Source organism: Nerophis lumbriciformis, linkage group LG24 (genome assembly GCF_033978685.3).
Source record: "Nerophis lumbriciformis linkage group LG24, RoL_Nlum_v2.1, whole genome shotgun sequence".
Lineage (NCBI taxonomy): Eukaryota > Metazoa > Chordata > Actinopteri > Syngnathiformes > Syngnathidae > Nerophis > Nerophis lumbriciformis.
This window is the reverse complement of record NC_084571.2, coordinates 39,988,930-40,012,500: the sequence shown is the minus strand read 5'-3', so window position 1 is coordinate 40,012,500 and position 23,571 is coordinate 39,988,930. Positions and strand designations below refer to the sequence as shown.

The window sequence follows — 23,571 nt, the reverse complement described above, 5'->3', positions numbered from 1 at the left end:
AGGAAGAGGTTATTTTATAAAAAAATAAAATAAAATCATACATAGTCATCTCGTGTATCTACTATTTATAGAATTTAAATAAATTATAATTACACTAATTCACAATATTATTTAATATATGTATTAATTCAAAATAATTTAAACCATTTGTTTTATTAGATTATAATTATAAACATAATTATTATCTTAAAATACTCCACATTTTTAAAAAAAATCTTATTTTTTTGTTATTTTGCAGATGAAAATAGTTGTTTCGTCTTTGTGGTTTGTATTGAGAATAAAGCAAAAATAGATTCTATTCACTATTTGGGTTGACAAAAACCAACATTTCATTCTAAACGTATCATCATTGGAAATGTAGTTTTATTGCCAGAAAAAAACCCCCACTAATGATTATTTTTCCCGCCTCAAGCAGAATCTTTTTCACTACCAACACATTGACCGTTCGGTGGACCGGACTGAATAATGGACGGGTAAGCGGGAAGTCTGCAAGGTTGCGTGGAGACGACAAAAAAGGCTCTCACGGCGTTAAAAAAAGAGAAGAAAGAAAGAATTGAAAAAGTGGCACACCTACCACAAATGGTGTATTTAGCACACAACAAAGACATCACACAAGAATGTCCCCCTCAGTGTCAAATAAAAGCGCCCGAAAGGCATGAAATAAAAGCACCCTGTGGGCAGAATGTTCCACACACTGATGTCCTTTGCAGCCGGCGTGTTGTGTTTAGTGGAAGCGGGTTCACGCGGAGGACACGGCTCTACCATCAAGCCCTACGCTGACGATGCTGCTAACACAAATAATACCAACACACAACGGGCCGCCTGGGAAAAGAAGGAGGACTGCAAAGACAATGCAAGCAAGCAGACGGATCAGACCCAGTAAGGCGTCGCATTTAAACGCCATCCTCTCTTTCACGGCTAATTTAGCGCCGCTGATACAACCTTCGTGTATTTACACTGACGGACAGCAGCAGCAAAAAAAAAAAAAACAGGAATAAACTAGCCGCAGAGAACTAATCCATCCATCCATCCATCTTCCTCCGCTTATCCTAGGTCGGGTCGCGGGGGCAGCAGCCTAAGCAGGGAAGCCCAGACTTCCCTCTCCCCAGCCACTTCGTCCAGCTCTTCCTGTGGGACCCCGAGGCGTTCCCAGGCCAGCCGGGAGACATAGTCTTCCCAACGTGTCCTGGGTCTTCCCCGCGGCCTCCTACCGGTGGGACGTGCCCTAAACACCTCCCTAGGGAGGCGTTCGGGTGGCATCCTGACCAGATGCCCGAACCACCTCATCTGGCTCCTCTCCATGTGGAGGAGCAGCGGCTTTACTTTGAGCTCCCCCCGGATGGCAGAGCTTCTCACCATATCTCTAAGGGAGAGACCCGCCACCCGGCGGAGGAAACTCATTTCGGCCGCTTGTACCCGTGATCTTGTCCTTTCGGTCATAACCCAAAGCTCATGACCATAGGTGAGGATGGGAACGTAGATCGACCGGTAAATTGAGAGCTTTGCCTTCCGGCTCAGCTCCTTCTTCACCACAACGGATCGATACAGCGTCCGCATTACTGAGGACGCCGCACCGATCCGCCTGTCGATCTCACGATCCACTCTTCCCCCACTCGTGAACAAGACTCCGAGGTACTTGAACTCCTCCACTTGGGGCAAGATCTCCTCCCCAACCCGGAGATGGCACTCCACCCTTTTCCGGGCGAGAACCATGGACTCGGACTTGGAGGTGCTGATTCTCATCCCAGTCGCTTCACACTCGGCTGCGAACCGATCCAGTGAGAGCTGAAGATCCTGGCCAGATGAAGCCATCAGGACCACATCATCTGCAAAAAGCAGAGACCTAATCCTGCAGCCACCAAACCAGATCCCCTCAACGCCTTGACTGCGCCTAGAAATTCTGTCCATAAAAGTTATGAACAGAATCGGTGACAAAGGGCAGCCTTGGCGGAGTCCAACCCTCACTGGAAACGTGTCCGACTTACTACCGGCAATGCGGACCAAGCTCTGGCACTGATCATACAGGGAGCGGACTGCCACAATCAGACAGTCCGATACCCCGTACTCTCTGAGCACTCCCCACAGGACTTCCCGAGGGACACGGTCAAATGCCTTCTCCAAGTCCACAAAACACATGTAGACTGGTTGGGCAAACTCCCATGCACCCTCAAGGACCCTGCCGAGAGTATAGAGCTGGTCCACAGTTCCACGACCAGGACGAAAACCACACTGTTCCTCCTGAATCCGAGGTTCGACTATCCGGCGTAGCCTCCTCTCCAGTACACCTGAATAGACCTTACCGGGAAGGCTGAGGAGTGTGATCCCGCGATAGTTAGAACACACCCTCCGGTTCCCCTTCTTAAAGAGAGGAACCACCACCCCGGTCTGCCAATCCAGAGGTACCGCCCCCGATGTCCACGCGATGCTGCAGAGTCTTGTCAACCAAGACAGCCCCACAGCATCCAGAGCCTTAAGGAACTCCGGGCGGATCTCATCTACCCCCGGGGCCTTGCCACCGAGCTTTTTAACTACCTCAGCAACCTCAGCCCCAGAAATAGAGAACTAACAAATCATTGTATTCTCTTTTTATAACTTTCATTTTCTAAAGAAAGAAAGTGAAGTGAATCATATTCATATAGCGTTTTTCTCTAATGACTCAAAGCGCTTTTACATAGTGAAAGCCAATATCTAAGTTACATTTAAACCAGTGTGGGTGGCACTGGGAGCAGGTGGGTAAAGTGTCTTGCCCAAGGACACAACGGCAGTGACTAGGATGGCGGAAGCGGGGATCGAACCTGGAACCCTCAAGTTGCTGGCACGTCCACTCTACCAATATTGTAATGTTAATGCAAAAAGTTGTAATGGTACAAACAAATCATATTTTTTTTCAAATCTTATTGTATTACTAATATTGTAATGAAAAATGTTTAAGTCATTATTTTCCAAGATTTTTTTAAATTTTATTTTAAAATTATATTTTTCATTTAAATACCGTATTTTCCGCACTATAAGGCGCACCTAAAAACCACAAATTTTCTCAAAAGCTGACAGTGCGCCTTATAACCCGGTGCGCTTTATATATGGATTAATATTACGATTCATTTTCATAAAGTTTCGATCTCGCAACTACGGTAAACAGCCGCCATCTTTTTTCCCGGTAGAACAGGAAGCGCTTCTTCTTCTACGCAAGCAACCACCAAGGTAAGCACCCGCCCCCATAGAACAGGAAGCGCTTCTTCTTCTACTGTAAGCAACCACCCGCCCGCGTAGAAGAAGAAAAAGCGCGCGGATATTACCGTACGTTTCATTTCCTTTGTGTGTTTACATCTGTAAAGACCACAAAATGGCTCCTACTAAGCGACAGGTTTCCGGTTCATGAAAAGACGCAATCTCTCCATCCGCACACGGATTACTATTTCACAGCAACTGATATTCCTGTGAACCGCACTGTGGATACAACGGGAGCACGTACGGTGAATATTCGCACCACAGGGAATGAGAAGTCATCCTTCACTGTGGTTCTAGCTTGCCATGCTAATGGCCAGAAACTTCCACCCATGGTGATATTCAAAAGGAAGACCTTGCCAAAAGAGACCTTTCCAGCCGGCGTCATCATAAAAGCTAACTCGAAGGGATGGATGAAGAAAAGATGAGCGAGTGGTTAAGGTAAGTTTAAGTTTACGCGAAGAGGCCGGGTGGCTTTTTTCACGCAGCTCCGTCCATGTTGATATACGACTCCATGCGCGCCCACATCACGCTGGTTTTTAATATATTATAAAGTTTGACTGACCTATTTGACTGTTTTTTTTGACATTCCTTTAGCGCAGTTAGATGCGGCTTACAACACGGGGCGGCTTATAGGTGGACAAAGTTTTGAAATATGCCGTTCATTGAAGGCGCGGCTTATAACCCAGGGCGGCTTATGGTGCGGAAAATACGGTAATGTATGCGTATTAGCATTTTTTTTCCTTCTATTTTTCCAGGATTTTTTTTTTTTTTTTTTTTATCCTGTTAAAAATGTGATCTCATTAAATAAAGATTGATTTATTTTCCCTTAAAAATGTTGGATTGTTAATATAATTAAGTAGTAATATGTCCCGAAAAAGTCGTAATGAGATAAGCTTAACGGAAAATGTTATTTTCTAAAAAAAATAAGTCCTAATGTTTTGTATACTGTCGGAGGCAGATATTTACATACAGATAAAAGCCAGTAAATTAGAATATTTTGAAAAACTTGATTTATTTCAATAATTGCATTCAAAAGGTGTAACTTGTACATTATATTTATTCATTGCACACAGACTGATGCATTCAAATGTTTATTTCATTTAATTTTGATGATTTGAAGTGGCAACAAATGAAAATCCAAAATTCCGTGTGTCACAAAATTAGAATATTACTTAAGGCTAATACAAAAAAGGGATTTTTAGAAATGTTGGCCAACTGAAAAGTATGAAAATGAAAAATATGAGCATGTACAATACTCAATACTTGGTTGGAGCTCCTTTTGCCTCAATTACTGCGTTAATGCGGCGTGGCATGGAGTCGATGAGTTTCTGGCACTGCTCAGGTGTTATGAGAGCCCAGGTTGCTCTGATAGTGGCCTTCAACTCTTCTGCGTTTTTGGGTCTGGCATTCACATCCACAGATTTTCTATGGGGCTAAGGCCAGGGGAGTTGGCGGGCCAATTTAGAACAGAAATACCATGGTCCGTAAACCAGGCACGGGTAGATTTTGCGCTGTGTGCAGGCGCCAAGTCCTGTTGGAACTTGAAATCTCCATCTCCATAGAGCAGGTCAGCAGCAGGAAGCATGAAGTGCTCTAAAACTTGCTGGTAGACGGCTGCGTTGACCCTGGATCTCAGGAAACAGAGTGGACCGACACCAGCAGATGACATGGCACCCCAAACCATCACCCAACCATGCAAATTTTGCATTTCCTTTGGAAATCGAGGTCCCAGAGTCTGGAGGAAGACAGGAGAGGCACAGGATCCACGTTGCCTGAAGTCTAGTGTAAAGTTTCCACCATCAGTGATGGTTTGGGGTGCCATGTCGTCTGCTGGTGTCGGTCCACTCTGTTTCCTGAGATCCAGGGTCAACGCAGCCGTCTACCAGCAAGTTTTAGAGCACTTCATGCTTCCTGCTGCTGACCTGCTCTATGGAGATGGAGATTTCAAGTTCCAACAGGACTTGGCGCCTGCACACAGCGCAAAATCTACCCGTGCCTGGTTTACGGACCATGGTATTTCTGTTCTAAATTGGCCCGCCAACTCCCCTGACCTTAGCCCCATAGAAAATCTGTGGGGTATTGTGAAAAGGAAGATGCAGAATGCCAGACCCAAAAACGCAGAAGAGTTGAAGGCCACTATCAGAGCAACCTGGGCTCTCATAACACCTGAGCAGTGCCAGAAACTCATCGACTCCATGCCACGCCGCATTAACGCAGTAATTGAGGGAAAAGGAGCTCCAACCAAGTATTGAGTATTGTACATGCTCATATTTTTCATTTTCATACTTTTCAGTTGGCCAACATTTCTAAAAATCCCCTTTTTGTATTAGCCTTAAGTAATATTCTAATTTTGTGACACACGGAATTTTGGATTTTCATTTGTTGCCACTTCAAATCATCAAAATTAAATGAAATAAACATTTGAATGCATCAGTCTGTGTGCAATGAATAAATATAATGTACAAGTTACACCTTTTGAATGCAATTACTGAAATAAATCAAGTTTTTCAAAATATTCTAATTTACTGGCTTTTACCTGTATATCCGAATTTAAGTTGTACTTCTTTCATTTCTTAGTCATATTTGAAAACAGCTCGTGTTTTCCATTTCTTCTCTTGATGCTCTGTCAGCAAGTAAACTGTGTGTGTTAACCTTGAGTTCTTTGGAATGTATTATGACTAGGGAGACGTTGTGCTTGTATTATGGCTAGGGAGGGGGAAGGAGAGAGGGGTTTTTGGCGTTGGGAAGACAGACCATTTTGGGCGGCGCAATAGAATGTTCCAGGGTTAGACTGGTCTCAAAATGTATATTTGTAAAGCTTTGAAAATATACAACAAAATACCCATTCTGTCTCTGGTGGTTTTTCAACTCAGCTTTAAGTGTCGTAAAGAGCTTGGGAGCGAATTGTGACTTGAATTCCCTGGGAGGAACAACCGGTCCAAAACGCAACAATACTATAATACATTACAACAAAAAAAGGATGAGTCAGGTTGAGGTACTTAAAAAAAAAAGAAAAAAAAAAAGAGTAGTTTTAACTGAGGAAAACATTTTTCAAACAGTTCATGGGAAGTTGCCACTTTTTGTCATTAGAGACAAAGGTGTGAGGTGTGAACTATAGCAAGAACGAGGCAGAGGCGGGCCCAGTAGAACAAATCTGAAGGCCTGTATTCAACAACAACACTATAATGGAGGCCCACAACACTGTGGAGTGGCCATTGAGTCCTTCATCCTCCTTCATCTAAGACTATCACTTAAAAAATGCTGGAAAACAGCAAAAAGTAGAGAGTGAAAGGACTTTACAACACAATGCCAAATGTAGCTCCCAAGGAATATATAACGTCGTGGTCAAAAGTTTACATACACTTGTAAAGAACATCATGTCATGGCTGTCTTGAGTTTACAATCATTTTATTTTTTTGTGATGTAGTGGTCACAAAAAACATTCATGAAGTTTGCGTCTTTTATGAATTTATTATGGCTCTACTGAAAATGTGAGGGTCAAAAGTATACATACAGCAATGTTAATATTTGCTTACATGTCCCTTGGCAAGTTTACCTGCAATAAGGCGCTTTTGGTAGCCATCCACAAGCTTCTGCTTGACCACTTGACCACTAAATTGGTGCAGTTCAGCTAAAAGTGTTGCTTTTCCTGACATGGACTTGTTTCCTCAGCATTGTCCACACGTTTAAGTCAGGACTGTTATGGGTTGGAGGAGGGAGTTGTGACGGCACAGTTCCACAAGGGGGCAATATTGCTCTATGTATTTATGATATATTGTGGAGTGTTTACGCCAGTCGTCCGACATCTTGGACTGAACAGTCAGTACCTTTCACAATAAAAGTCGTTGGGGAAACGTAAAATAGATTTCGAGTGTAGGGTTTTTAAACATCAGTGGACATATGACTTTTTTTTTCTTCAGCATTGTCCATACGTTTAAGTCAGGACTGTGGGAAGGGTTGTCCCGATACCAATATTTCAATAATAGAGTTCTCCCGATACCAATATTTAGATACTAGGGTTGTCCCGATACCGATAATTAGATACTAGGGTTGTCCCCATACCAATATTTATATACTAGGCCATTCTAAAACCTTCATTATAGCCTGATTTAGCCATTTAGGCAAGTTTACCTGCAATAAGGCGCTTTTGGTAGCCATCCACAAGCTTCTGCTTGAATTTTTGACCACTCCTCTTGACAAAATTGGTGCAAATGTGTTGGTTTTCTGACATGGACTTGTTTCTTCAGCATTGCCCACACGTTTAAGTCAGGACTGTTATGGGTTGGAGGAGGGAGTTGTGACGGCACAGTTCCACAAGGGGGCAATATTCATTGAATTTTTGACCACTCCTCTTGACAAAATTGGTGCAAATTTGTTGGTTTTCTGACATGGACTTGTTTCTTCAGCATTGTCCACACGTTTAAGTCAGGACAGTCTTGAGTTTCCAATCATTTCTACAACTATTATTTTTTTGTGATGTAGTGGTCACGAAAAACATTCATGAAGTTTGCTTCTTATGTGAATTTATTATGAGTCTACTGAAAATGTGAGGGTCAAAAGTATACATACAGCAATGTTAATATTTGCTTGCATGTCCCTTGGCAAGTTTACCCGCAATAAGGCGCTTTTGGTAGCCATCCACAAGCTTCTGCTTGACCACTTGACCACTAAATTGGTGCAGTTCAGCTAAATGTGTTGGTTTTCCAGACATGGACATTGTCCACACGTTTAAGTCAGGACTGTTATGGGTTGGAGGAGAGAGTTGTGACGGCACAGTTCCACAAGGGGGCAATTTTGCTCTATGTATTTATGATATATTGTGGAGTGTTTACGCCAGTCGTCCGCCATCTTGGACTGAACAGTCAGTACCTTTCACAATAAAAGTCGTTGGGGAAACGTAAAATAGATTTCGAGTGTAGGGTTTTTAAACATCAGTGGACATATGACTTTTTTTTCTTCAGCATTGTCCATACGTTTAAGTCAGGACTGTGGGAAGGGTTGTCCCGATACCAATATTTCAATAATAGAGTTCTCCCGATACCAATATTTAGATACTAGGGTTGTCCCGATACCGATAATTAGATACTAGGGTTGTCCCCATACCAATATTTATATACTAGGCCATTCTAAAACCTTCATTATAGCCTGATTTAGCCATTTAGGCAAGTTTACCTGCAATAAGGCGCTTTTGGTAGCCATCCACAAGCTTCTGCTTGACCACTTGACCACTCCTCTTGACAAAATTGGTGCAAATTTGTTGGTTTTCTGACATGGACTTGTTTCTTCAGCATTGTCAGGACTGTTATGGGTTGGAGGAGGGAGTTGTGACGGCACAGTTCCACAAGGGGGCAATATTCAAAAGTATACATCCATCCATCCATTTTCAAACAAACAAACAAACAAAAACTGAGCTGTTTGGCCACAATACCCAGCAATATGTTTGGAGGAGAAAAGGTGAGGCCTTTAATCCCAGGAACACCATGCCTACCGTCAAGCATGGTGGTGGCAGTATTATGCTCTGGGCTTGTTTTGCCGCCAATGGAACTGGTGCTTTACAGAGAGTAAATGGGACAATGAAAAAAAAGGAAAGGACAAGCTAAAACCATCAGCCCGGAGGTTGGGTCTTGGGCGCAGTTGGGTGTTCCAACAGGTCAATGACCCCAAACACACGTCAAAAGTGGTAAAATCAGGCTAGAATGAAGGTTTTAGAATGGCCTTCCCAAAGTCCTGACTTAAACGTGTGGACAATGCTGAAGAAAAAAAAAGTCATATGTCCACTGATGTTTAAAAACCCTACACTCGAAATCTATTTTACGTTTTCCCCAACGACTTTTATTGTGAAAGTTACTGACTGTTCAGTCCAAGATGGCGGACGACTGGCGTAAACACTCCACAATATATAATAAATACATAGAGCAATATTGCCCCCTTGTGGAACTGTGCCGTCACAACTCCCTCCTCCAACCCACAACAGTCCTGACTTAAACGTGTGGACAATGCTGAAGAAACAAGTCCATGTCAGGAAAAGCAACACATTTAGCTGAACTGCACCAATTTTGTCAAGAGGAGTGGTCAAAAACAGTAGTGTTCTTAATAATCAGATACACCGGCCCACAGAAACATTTTTTTCCTTAAATTTGGCCCCCGACTCAAAATAATTGCCCTATACACAAGACTCCTAAAGGGCCCCCCATCCCACCCTCAATCTAACATTGCGGCCCTACACACACACACACACTTGGGGCCTGATTTACTAAAGACTAAAACATGTGCAAACTTGTTATGTTGTTCACTTAAATGTGTGGACAAAGCTGAAGAAAAAATAGTCATATGTCCATTGATGTTTAAAAACTCTACACTCGAAATCTATTTTACGTTTCCCCAACGACTTTTATTGTGAAAGTTACTGACTGTTCAGTCCAAGATGGCGGACGACTGGCGTAAACACTCCACAATATATAATAAATACATTAGAGCAATATTGCCCCCTTGTGGAACTGTGCCGTCACAACTCCCTCCTCCAACCCATAACAGTCCTGACTTAAACGTGTGGACAATGCTGAAGAAACAAGTCCATGTCAGAAAAGCAACACGTTTAGCTGAACTGCACCAATTTTGTCAAGAGGAGTGGTCAAAAACAGTAGTGTTCTTAATAATCAGATACACCGGCCCCCAGAAAAGTTTTTTTCCTTAAATTTGGCCCCCGACTCAAAATAATTGCCCTATACACAAGACTCCTAAAGGGCCCCCCATCCCACCCTCAATCTAACAGTGCGGCCCTACACACACACACACACTTGGGGCCTGATTTACTAAAGACTAAAACACGTGCAAACTTGATAGCACACGCAAAGCTGATCTACTAAATGTGTGCAAAGTGGATGGCGAATAAGGTGTGTCATCTATTTTGCTTCATTGATATGCATATACCCCATAATCTATAGTGATGTACAAAGTAAACTATAACCTGCTAGCCAAGAATGTACAACAATTCTTCTCAATTCAAGAGGAGAAAGACCCAACCAGAGGTCTTGGGCGCATTTGGGTGTTCCAACAGGACAATGACCCCAAACACACCTCAAAAGTGGTAAAGGGATGGCTAAATCAGGCTAGGTTTTAGAATATCCTTCCCAAAGTCCTGACTTAAATGTGTGGACAATGCTGAAGAAAAAAAAGTCATATGTCCACTGATGTTTAAAAACCCTACACTCGAAATCTATTTTACGTTTCCCCAAGGACTTTTATTGTGAAAGTTACTGACTGTTCAGTCCAAGATGACGGACGACTGGCGTAAACACTCCACAATATATAATAAATACATGGAGCAATATTGCCCCCTTGTGGAACTGTGCCGTCACAACTCCCTCCTCCAACCCACAACAGTCCTGACTTAAACGTGTGGACAATGCTGAAGAAACAAGTCCATGTCAGAAAAGCAACACATTTAGCTGAACTGCACCAATTTTGTCAAGAGGAGTGGTCAAAAACAGTAGTAACAATGGCGTAGTGGGTAGAGCAACCGTGCCAGAAACCTGAGGGTTGCAGGTTCGTTCCCCGCCTCTTACCATCCAAAAATCGCTGCCGTTGTGTCCTTGGGCGGGACACTTCACCCTTTGCCCCCGGTGCCACTCACACCGGTGAATTGAATGATGAATGATAGGTGGTGGTCGGAGGGGCCGTTGGCGCAAATTGCAGCCACGCTTCCGTCAGTCTACCCCAGGGCAGCTGTGGCTATGAAAGTAGCTTACCACCACCAGGTGTGAATGATTGATGGGTTCTACATGTAAAGCGACTTTGGGTACTTAGAAAAGCGCTATATAAATCCCAGTTATTATTATTATTATTATAGAGCAATATTGCCCCCTTGTGGAACTGTGCCGTCACAACTCCCTCCTCCAACCCATAACAGTCCTGACAATGTTGAAGAAACAAGTCCATGTCAGAAAAACCAACAAATTTGCACCAATTTTTGTCAAGAGGAGTGGTCAAGTGGTCAAGCAGAAGCTTGTGGATGGCTACCAAAAGCGCGTTATTGCAGGTAAACTTGCCAAGGGACATGTAAGCAAATATTAACATTGCTGTATGTATACTTTTCATCCTCACATTTTCAGTAGAGCCATAATAAATTCATAAAAGAAGCAAACTTCATGAATGTTGTTTGTGACCAACAAGTATGTGCTCCAATCACAAACAAATAAGAGTTGTAGAAATGATTGTAAAGTGAAGACAGCCATGACATGGTGTTCTTTACAAGTGTATGCACACTTTTGACCAGGACTGTACATGCATGTGCACAACATTGTGGAGTGACCTTGAAGGTGACTGGTACACAATAAATAAATAATTTATTTATGAGACTATTGAAAAACAAAAATAATAAGCAAAGTGTTACTAATAACCAGCTTTTCTACTGGATTGTGCTGGCATGAAGTCACGGACTTACCTGGGTTGAAGCCCCAGGGGCCACACCCAATCAGAGGCCCACGATTTTGATTGGTGTCCATTGCTGTCAATCATAGATTACCAGCACAGTACTTGAAACCGACTGCCTTCTATTACACTCGCACAGACATGGAATTATTTGTAAAGTGGGTGATATTTTTGCTTTGTTGCTGTTCTGTTAAATAAATGTTGAGGTTTGCGGGCCCCAAAACCTCCTTGGCCCTGCATACATTACCCTAACCCTAACCCTAACCCTAACCCTAACCCTAACCCTAACCTAGTGAAGGAACAACAGTGAAATGGCTTCTGCTTACCGAGAGATCCTTTGGGACACGGCCGGTCCACCGTCTCCCCTCTCAGGGTGGTGGGCCACTGGACGCCGCGCACCAGCTTGGTTTCGCAGGCGTGGGGGCCCTGCGAGGACTGGGGGGTCCAGCGGGTGATGGGCACGGTGGCCGTGATGGCTCGAAGGTCCGGGCTGGGGTGCTGGTGGCGGTGGTTGTTGTTGTTGACAGAGCTGACCGGGCGCAGCGTGGGGGCCACGGGGCGAGTTGTGGAGGGGCTGGTGCTGGTGGTAAAGGGCCGAGCCGGGAGAGTGGTGGTCACTTGTGTGGTGGTCAGAGGACCTGAAGGGGATGAGCATGCAATATTCAAATGTACAGTAGAATCAATCAATCAATCAATCAATGTTTACTCATATAGCCCTAAATCACAAGTGTCTCAAAGGGCTGCACAAGCCACGTCGACATCCTCGGCTCAGATCCCAAATCAGGGCGAGGAAAAACTCAACCCAATGGGATGACAATGAGAAACCTTGGAGGGGACCGCAGATGTGGGCACAATAGTTCACCGTAAACAATTTCCACTGTAATGATACCAAGTACAAGAGCGTATCTAGTCAATACTACCATGATAACTTCGATTTTATTTATCGTGACACATTTTTTTTTCCGTTAAAAAAAAAATCATACTCTGTTCATAAACTCAGGAAATACACTACGCTGTGGAGCGAGCAGGAAAATGACTTTGGTTCGCAGAGTTCAGCCTTCCCTTGTGAGGGATGCGTCCCAGTCAGGTGAGGCGTGACGGACAGATGGAAGACAACATGGTGACGTCTGCCCATACTTGCCAACCCTCCCGGATTTTCCGGGAGACTCCCGAAATTCAGCGCCTCTCCCGAAAACCTCCCGGGACAAATTTTCTCCCGAAAATCTCCCGAAATTCAGGCGGAGCTGGAGGCCACGCCCCCTCCAGCTCCATGCAAACCTGAGTGACGTGTTGACAACACACAACAACAGCGTCTACCGTAAAGCAGTTTGTCTGCCGTAAACAGCAATGTTGTGACACTTTTAAACAGGACAATACTGCCATCTACTGTACATGCATATGTGACCCACCCATAATGTGTCACATTTTTGTGTTGATATATTTATTTTATTTTGTGGTTTGAATTCGTTTTTGGAGCTGTCATTACACATTTATCAGTATTCACATTGGTCAGTAGGGGGCAGTAGGGCGTTTCTTCCCAATTGAATGCTATCACCTGCAGACCGGAAGTGTCTTGTCATTCTGATGAGAGCGACCAGTCTGTGAACAATTGAAACGTCCTGTGTGCTTTTCCCTCCTGTATAACAGGTTAGTTTTGGTGAATCAACTCACTGAATAATATCCATGTGATCTTTATAAGTTTAAGTACACATTCTGATGGTGGAGCCTAACTCTAAAGTGTTTGTGAGTTGTAGTTTGTATTTTGTGAATGAATCCAGTGCACAGCTGCAGTAATCAATACAAAATGGCGACGTGAGTATGCAATGTTTATGTAGGAACTTCTGATCCTAATTCAGACTCCCAAATTAGAGCTCCCGTTTTCTTATTGATTTTATAATGTATATTTGTATAATGTGTGTGTTCTGAAATAGTGACAGAGAATAGAACAAGGATGGACAATTCAGCCCTTAACTCAACAATGAGTAGATGAGTGTTATGTGTGTGTATATGTGTAAATAAATGAACACTGAAATTCAAGTATTTATTTTATTTATATATATATTATCCGCGGATCGGGCGGATGAAATTTAAAAAAATTAGATTTTATCCGCGGGTCGGGTCGGGCGGTTGAAATAATAAAAAAAAAGATTTTAAATAGATTCAGGCGGGTGGCAGTTAAACCAATTCGGAAATATATATACATAGTTAAATGTTGTTACCCACATACGAAAAAAGAGCAGGCACCTGCAGCATATGCCACAACAGAAGAAAAAAAAAAGAAGAGATGGACACTTTTACGGAGCGGAGAAGGAACGCCTCGCCGGGGTCCGGGACTGAGGCCCCTTCCCCCGAGAGGGCCCCACCGGGAGCCGTAGCTGAGGCGATCCGCGAGAAGGGCCCGACGCACGTCCAGGGTCACCACCGCGCCCACCGCACCGACACCCCGCCTCGTCCGCCTTCGCCGCGGCCGGCGTCACGCGCAGCAGGTAAGCAGCTTACCTGCCCGCCACCCCCGTGGCCGGGGGCTCGTAACAGGGGTCACTCCGCGCGTTCCGCCCGCGCAGCTTACCTGCCCGCCACCCCTGTTGCCGGGGGTGCGTAACAGGGGTCACTCCGCGCGCAGTGCGCTCACGAAAGGGGTGGGGCTCACCCTGGTTGATATAGACAGCAGCTAGGACGGTGGCCATGGAAGTCGGAACCCGCTAAGGAGTGTGTAACAACCCACCTGCCGAATCAACTAGCCCTGAAAATGGATGGCGCTGGAGCGTCGGGCCCATACCCGGCCGTCGCCGGCAGCGAGACGCGCTTGAAGGTGCGCTCAGCGCAGGCTCCCATATGATTGCGCACTGGTGTGCGTCTGGGCCGTGACAGGGTGGCACGCGAATGTCTGTGCTGCATTGGATCAGTCTCCTTTCTTTAACAGGCAAAAGCTTTATAACCTCACATCGTCTATATTAGATATATAACAACGGGCGGGTGCGGGCGGATGCGGTTCTGATTAAATGTTAGAACGGGTGGGTGGCGGATGGTTGACGACTTTCTGATGCGGTTGCGGATGAAATAATTGCCTATCCGCGCATCTCTAATATATATATATATATGTAATAAAATATATATATATATATAGCTAGAATTCACTGAAAGTCAAGTATTTCTTATATATATATATCTTAACCACGCCCCCGACCACGCCCCCGCCCCCCACCCCCGACCTCCCGAAATCGGAGGTCTCAAGGTTGGCAAGTATGCGTCTGCCTGAGGTTGAACAGAGACTACGGAGAGTTGCTGGTGAAAAGTGAGGCCACCACTAATTGGGGTTACCAATACTTTTCGGAGGCCTTCAAAGCGGCGTCCCCAGAGAGCGCAGGCGAGGGGGGAGGAGATGGCGAGGAGAGGAAGGCTTCATCATCATCCCAAGTCAGGCGGGAGTAAATAATTGATCAAATGTACGCTCGCCATCGCCAACAACAAGACCTAATGTGAAGATAAAAGGCCGCGCATCACAACCGCAAAAAAACAGCGAGTGATCAAACGCGGCCGCTCATCGGCACATCTGCCTTCTCCGGGCGCAAACCGGAGAAGGCCCCCCTTCATGTGGCGCCGAAACCGTCCTTCTTCTTATCCTGATGGACTGCCAAGACGCCGCGTCCCCCGCCCACTTTATCACTTTTTCATTATTCACTACGCCGAGCACTCGCTCGCTGGCGACACGGCAGCTGCAGATGTGCATGCCAGCTCGGCGAGGATTTATACTGTACATGTACAGTACAGTAAATACACTCACGGTCAAAAGTTTACATACACTTGTAAAGAACATGATGTCATCGCTGTCTTGAGTTTACAATATCTTCCTCGTGAATAATGGCTACAGTTTATGAGATGCAAATCGAGTGTAAGCCATTGTGATTATTATTGTTTTCTTTTCATTAATGGGAGTCCATCCATCCATCCATCTTCTTCCGCTTATCCGAGGTCGGGTCGCGGGGGCAGCAGCCTAAGCAGGGAAGCCCAGACTTCCCTCTCCCCAGCCACTTCGTGCAGCTCCTCCCGGGGGATCCCGAGGCGTTCCCAGGCCAGCCGGGAGACATAGTCTTCCCAGCGTGTCCTGGGTCTTCCCCGTGGCCTCCTACCGGTCGGACGTGCCCGAAACACCTTCCTAGGGAGGCGTTCGGGTGGCATCCTGACCAGATGCCCGAACCACCTCATCTGGCTCCTCTCCATGTGGAGGAGCAGCGGCTTTACTTTGAGCTCCCCCCGGATGACAGAGCTTCTCACCCTATCTCTAAGGGAGAGCCCCGCCACTCGGCGGAGGAAACTCATTTGGGCCGCTTGTACCCGTGATCTTGTCCTTTCGGTCATGACCCAAAGCTCATGACCATAGGTGAGGATGGGAACGTAGATCCACCGGTAAATCGAGAGCTTTGCCTTCCGGCTCAGCTCCTTCTTCACCACAACGGATCGATACAGCGTCCGCATTACTGAAGACGCCACACCGATCCGCCTGTCGATCTCACCATCCACTCTTCCCCCACTCGTGAACAAGACTCCGAGGTACTTGAACTCCTCCACTTGGGGCAAGATCTCCTCCCCAACCCGGAGATGGCACTCCACCCTTTTCCGGGAGATAACCATGGACTCGGACTTGGAGGTGCTGATTCCCATCCCAGTCGCTTCACACTCGGCTGCGAACCGGTCCAGTGAGAGCTGAAGATCTTGGCCGGAGGAAGCCATCAGGACCACATCATCTGCAAATAGCAGAGACCTAATCCTGCAGCCACCAAACCAGATCCCCTCAACGCCTTGACTGCACCTAGAAATTCTGTCCATAAAGGTTATGAACAGAATGTGTGACAAAGGGCAGCCTTGGCGGAGTCCAACCCTCACTGGAAACGTGTCCGACTTACTACCGGCAATGCGGACCAAGCTCTGGCACTGATTATACAGGGAGCGAACTGCCACAATAAGACAGTCCGTCACCCCATACTCTCTGAGCACTCCCCACAGGACTTCCCGAGGGACACGGTCGAATGCCTTCTCCAAGTCCACAAAGCACATGTAGACTGGTTGGGCAAGGACCCTGCCGAGAGTATAGAGCTGGTCCACAGTTCCACGACCAGGACGAAAACCACACTGTTCCTCCTGAATCCGAGGTTCGACTATCCGGCGTCCCCAACCCGGAGATGGCACTCCACCCTTTTCCGGGAGAGAACCATGGACTCGGACTTGGAGGTGCTGATTCTCATCCCAGTCGCTTCACACTCGGCTGCGAACCGGTCCAGTGAGAGCTGAAGATCTTGGCCGGAGGAAGCCATCAGGACCACATCATCTGCAAATAGCAGAGACCTAATCGTGCAGCCACCAAACCAGATCCCCTCAACGCCTTGACTGCGCCTAGAAATTCTGTCCATAAAGGTTATGAACAGAATCGGTGACAAAGGGCAGCCTTGGCGGAGTCCAACCCTCACTGGAAACGTGTCCGACTTACTGCCGGCAATGCGGACCAAGCTCTGGCACTGATTATACAGGGAGCGAACTGCCACAATAAGACAGTCCGTCACCCCATACTCTCTGAGCACTCCCCACAGGACTTCCCGAGGGACACGGTCGAATGCCTTCTCCAAGTCCACAAAGCACATGTAGACTGGTTGGGCAAACTCCCATGCACCCTCAAGGACCCTGCCGAGAGTATAGAGCTGGTCCACAGTTCCACGACCAGGACGAAAACCACACTGTTCCTCCTGAATCCGAGGTTCGACTATCCGGCGTAGACTCCTCTCCAGTACACCTGAATAGACCTTACCGGGAAGGCTGAGGAGTGTGATCACCACGATAGTTGGAACACACCCTCCGGTTCCCCTTCTTAAAGAGAGGAACCACCACCCCGGTCTGCCAATCCAGAGGTACCGCCCCCGATGTCCACGCGCGATGGGAGTGATAAGTGATAATAATAATGATACATATTTGTGGGGAGGCGTGGCCGGCAGACCGACAGCGAGGCAGGGCACGCCGAGTCCGACTCCAAGATGGCGGCGAGGAGGCGTGGCGCGCCGGGATCGACCTCCGTGATAAATGTCACAATTATATAATCTCCTCTCAATGAATAAAAGGGCGGCAGCCGAAAACGACGAGAGAGAAGGAGTTTTATTGGAAAATAAACAAAGTCAAAACTGCTTGCAGTCATGTCTGTGCTTGGTGGTCCATGGAACCCGGACGACAGCGAGAGTCTGTCACAATATTGTTTCTGTTATTGTAATTTATTTTGTTTATTGTTGTTTCATGTTTTAAATCACTATTATGGATGATATTATACTGTTGTTGCTTTAATTGATATTTTTTGGCAGCTCTGTTGCTTGAATTTTACCACTAAAAACAGTGGTATTGTTTCTCCATTCCATACTATTTATTCCATTTTTGTATATGCTGTAAAAAAACACTGTTTTTACTGTAAAATTCGGGTGACTGAGCTGCCAGTTTTTGAAGTGACATTTAAAAAAAAATGTTGCAGCTCGTGTAAACAAATATATTTTTTCATTAATGGGAGTGATAAGTGATAATAATAATAATACATATTGTTTCTGTTATTGTCATTATTTGTGTTTGTTGTTGTTTCATGTTTTTAATCACTATTATGGATATTATTATACTGTTGTTGCTTTAATTTATATTTTTTGGCAGCTCTGTTGCTTGAATTTGACCACTAAAAACAGTGGTATTGTTTCTCCATTCCATACTATTTATTCCATTTTTTTTTATATGATGTAAAAAAAACAGCTTTTACTGTAAAATTCTGGTGACTGAGCTGCCAGTTTTTAGAGTAAAATTGTAATATTTTTTTTGCAGATTATGTAAGAAAATATATTGTTAATGTATTAAGTTGTGTTGGGGGCGTGGCTAAGAGGGGAGGAGTATATTTACAGCTAGAATTCACCAAGTCAAGTATTTCATATATATATATATATATATATATATATATATATATATATATATATATATATATATATATATATATATATATATATATATATATATATATATATATATATATATATATATATAAAATAAATACTTGACTTTCAGTGAATTCTAACTATATATATATTTATTTTATTATATATATATAAAAGAAATACTTGAATTTCATTGTTCATTTATTTACACATATACACACACATAACACTCATCTACTCATTGTTGAGTTAAGGGTTGAATTGTCCATCTTTGTTCTATTCTCTGTCACTATTTTTCTAACCATGCTGAACACCCTTTCGCAGGTACCCAGAAAGGTTTCAAGTACCACCAAAAAAAACTGAATCTCTGAAGACAGTATAAAAATCTGTGTTAAAGGTGTACAAATACTGTTTGTATAATAAGCATGTTATTGTTTACAAATGAGGGTTAAGAGTTCAGTACTAAAAAAAAAAAAAAAAGAATGTGGCTTAAGTACAGTTTTGTAGGAATGTAATAGAGTGATCTATGTTTGTCTGTTGCCATCTCCTGGTGAATGTTGGCTATAGCGTACTGGGGTTACTTTTTGGTTGGCCAACGATTTACGTGGTGTTGCGCACCTGACGTCAAGTGTGTGAGGCTCTTCCGAAGTCTACAGTAAAGAGACGTACTTCATCACCTCGCCTGGTTATTGCCTCCAACTCAATATATTACAACAACATTGCTGTTTACGGCAGACAAACTGCTTTACGGTAGAATAAAACATGACTGCCGTTGTTGTGTGTTGTTGCCGCGCTGGGAGGACGTTAATGAAACTGCCTAACAATAAACCCACATAAGAAACCAAGAACTCGCCCTCGATCATTCTACAGTTATAACGTGTTTGGGCAGGCACGCTGTTTTTATTGTGGGAAAGCGGACGTGAATACAGGCTGTTGACACGTCACTCAAGTCCGCATGGAGCTGGAGGGGGCGTGGCTTCCAGCTCCGCCTGAATTTCGGGAGATTTTCAGGAGAGAATTTGTCCCGGGAGGTTTTCGGGAGAGGCGCTGAATTTCGGGAGTCTCCCGGAAAATCCGGGAGGGTTGGCAAGTATGGTTATTGTCATTGTGTTTGTTGTTGTTTCATGTTTTTAATCACTATTATGGATGTTATTATACTGTTGTTGCTTTAATTGATATTTTTTGGCAGCTCTGTTCCTTGAATTTTACCACTAAAAACAGTGGTATTGTTTCTCCATTCCATACTATTTATTCCATTTGTGTATATGCTGTAAAAAAACCCCACTGCTTTTACTGTAAAATTCGGGTGACTGAGCTGCCAGTTTTTAAAGTGAAATTAAAAAAAAAAAATGTTGCAGCTCGTGTAAACAAATATATTTTTTAATTAATGGGAGTGATAAGTGATAATAATAATGATACATATTGTTTCTGTTATTGTCATTGTGTTTGTTGTTGTTTCATGTTTTTAATCACTATTATGGATGTTATTATACTGTTGTTGCTTTAATTCATATTTTTGGCAGCTCTGTTGCTTGAATTTTACCACTAAAAACAGTGGTATTGTTTCTCCATTCCATACTATTTATGCCATTTTTGTATATGCTGTAAAAAAACACTGTTTTTACTGTAAAATTCTGGTGACTGAGCTGCCAGTTTTTAAAGGGATTTTTTTTTTTTTTGCAGCTAGTGTAAAAAAATATATTGCTAATGTATATTAACTATTAAATGAACTTAAAATATGACTATTCCTTCTTTGTGGTGAATAATGGCTAGTTTTTACGAGGTGCAAATCAAGTGTAAGCCACTGTGATTGTTATGTGATAATAATAATGATACATATTGTTTCTGTTATCGTCATTCATTTTGTTTGTTGTTGTTTCATGTTTTTAATCACTATTATGGATGTTATTATATTGTTCATTAACATTTTTCACATTATATAATTGCATGTCTTGTGAATTGCTCTGTAAACGTGGCATTGTTTTCTTTTATCGGGCCGTCTAACATTCGGTGAAAATAAAATGAATGGTTAATAGAATAAAAAAAGAAGCGGGGATGTACAGCACTCAATAAAAGCATTTACATTTAAACTTGACGACTGTGGGCTTCGTTCCATTTATAATATTTGCTGTCACAGTCGAGAGCTTTCCTTTTATATGGAGTGTCAACTTTTACTAGGCCGCCATCGCTTCTAGGCTGCTTTTTTACGACCCAGTCGGGTCTCTCCCAGGTTTATTTAGCTAATTTATACTTTATTACAAACGTCTCCCAAGACGACGTGAATTCCTACCCGTGGTGAGGTCCGGCGGTCCGAACTCCAGCGGGTAGCGCAGCACGTTGTAGTTGTTCCACACGTAGAGCTGGTTGTCCCGGGGGTTGTAGTCCACCGAGGAGATGTACTGGTACGGGTTGGGGAAGGCGATGTTGACGGCCTCCTCGCGGCCGTGGTTGGTGTTGTAGGCGTACATCAGCAGGTCTCCGCCCGCCTCGCTGTCGTCGTCCTGGTAGACCGAGCGCACGGCGTAGAGCACGCCGCACGCCATGAAGGCGTTGGACGCCAGCCGCTTGTCGAAGCTCGTCTCCCAGGTGCCCTCGAAGCGCAGCGTGTACGGATTCACCTAAACGTAAACAAAATGTACAGTTGCTCAAAGCTACGAAGGACGTACGAGACAGAAATAATACATTGCAAGTGGAGATGCTTAAAATGTAATATCGGAAATGATCGGTATCGTTTTTTTTATTATTATATTGTTTTACTTCCTTTTTTTTCAAGACATTTTTTATTTTATTTATTTATCTTATTTTAATATTTTTTTTAAAAAAAGGACCTTATCTTCACCATACCTGGTTGTCCAAATTAGGCATAATAATGTGTTAATTCCACGACTGCATACATCGGTTGATACCGGTATCGGTTGATATCGGCATCGGTAATTAAAGAGTTGGACAATATCGGATATCGGCAAAAAGCCATTATCGGACATCCCTAATTTCCAGTTTTCCAAACCTCATATCCACCCTTTTTTCTGGCGACTACTCCTTCCACATTTTTCAACGCATTTCAACCGTTCCACCGTCAAAACATTCCTCTTATTTAGGACAAAAAAAACAAAGGTTTTTTTTTTAACTGGAAAAATTCCCGGTTTTCCCGAAATTCCAGGAATTCCGTAATACTATTTTTCAATTCAACATGTTACTACAACATTTCTCCACCGATTTGAAAAATTCCACATTACACCATTCAGGAAATTTAAACTATCATTTTTCCAAGTTCAAAAAAAAGTCCCAGATTTCCCTGAATTCCTGGTTTTCCAGGACATGTTTCCCATTCAAAATTAATTGGCCATGTTTCAAACTTTCAACATTTTTCAACCAATGTAAACCATTCCACCTTCAACACATTCAACACATTCCACCATAGAATGGTGGAATGTGTTGAAGGTGGAATGGTATTACTATATTGATATGTTGTATGTCTAAACAAGGACTCTACTCGTTTTGAATCCCATCAATACATCATGGCCAAGGTCGATGAGGTCAGAAGTCAAATTATGTTTTTATAGGCTTTGTTCAAATGTTTGTCCTCAAACTTGTTGGGATTATTGATCAGGTCGACAGCAAGAACCCATAAATACATTAAAAAAAAATAAAAAAAATAAAAAAAAATAAAAAAGTCTGTAAAATGGGGGCATTCTACGGAGCCCCTAAAGGGACATGGGGGAAATGTTTTTTTTAATATTTTTTTAATTTTATTTTTTTAAATTTTTTTAGACATGTATCTTGTGCGCACGAGAAACTTTTTCTAAAGTTATAAAAAAAAAAATATATAAAAAAAATTATTTTTTAGACATGTATCTCGTGCGCACGAGATACATGTCTTAAAAAAAAAAAAAAAAATATATATATATATATATATATATATATATAATTTTTTTTAATAACTTTGTAAAAAGTTTCTCTCGATACGTGTCTAAAAAAAAAAAATATATATATATAAAAAAAATAATTTCCCCCATGTCCCTTTAGGGGCTCCGTAGCATTCAAAATCAGGAGCATTATTGATTAGATAATTTGTAATAAAATACTAATGTTTGCCCATAAATGCTAACATGAAGGTGTATCTAGTGTGTTGAATGTAGCGTGAAAGTGTGTTAATTAATTTTTAATGGGAAAAAATGTCCCGGAAAACCTGAAGGTGGAATGGTATTACTATATTGATATGTTCTATGTCCAAACAAGGACTCTACTCGTTTTGAATCCCATCAATACATCATGGCCAAGGTCGATGAGGTCAGAAGTCAAATTATGTTTTTATAGGCTTTTTTCAAATGTTTGTCCTTGAACTTGTTGGGATTATTGATCAGGTCGACAGCAAGAACCCATAAATACATAAAAAAAAAAAAAAAAAAAAAAAAAAAAATTTTTTTTTAAAGTCTGCAAAACGGGGGCATTCTACGGAGGGACATGGGGGAATTTTTTTTTTTTAATAATTTTTTTAATTATTTACATGTATGTCGTGCGCACGAGAAACTTTTTATAAAGTTACAAAAAAAAAAAAAAAAAAATTATAATTATTATTTTTTTATTTTTTTACTTTTTAGACATGTATCTTGTGCGCACGAGAAACTTTCTCTTGCGCATACGATACATGTCTAAAAAAATAAAAAATAAAAAAATAAAACAATTATACATTTTTTTAAATTTTTTTAAATAACATCATAAAAAGTTTCTCGTGTGCATGAGATACATGTCTAAAAAAAAAAAATAATAATTAATTTTTTTAAATTTTTTTTAATAACTTTATAAAAAGTTTCTCGTGCGCACGAGATACATGTCTAAGAAAAATAAATAAAATAAATAATTTTTTTACATTTTTTTTAATAACTTTATAAAAAGTTTCTCGTGTGCATGAGATACATGTCTAAAAAAAAAAAAAAAAATTATAAACATTTTTTTTCCCCCCCAT

The 23,571-nt window shown here is 42.8% G+C and overlaps 1 protein-coding gene across 5 annotated transcripts in view; it reads right to left on the bottom strand.

The window, feature by feature from the left end:
• adgrl1a (adhesion G protein-coupled receptor L1a) overlaps window positions 1–23,571 on the bottom strand; it is a 562,743-nt gene that overhangs the window by 95,112 nt on the left and 444,060 nt on the right. For all 5 annotated transcript variants that reach the window (XM_061982077.1, XM_061982076.1, XM_061982075.1 and 2 more), the window contains 2 exons: window positions 20,896–21,223; window positions 11,985–12,296 (listed from right to left, as the gene is read on the bottom strand). In XM_061982077.1, the coding sequence (XP_061838061.1) occupies window positions 11,985–12,296; window positions 20,896–21,223 (640 nt within the window). The remainder of the gene's footprint in view (window positions 1–11,984; window positions 12,297–20,895; window positions 21,224–23,571) is intronic.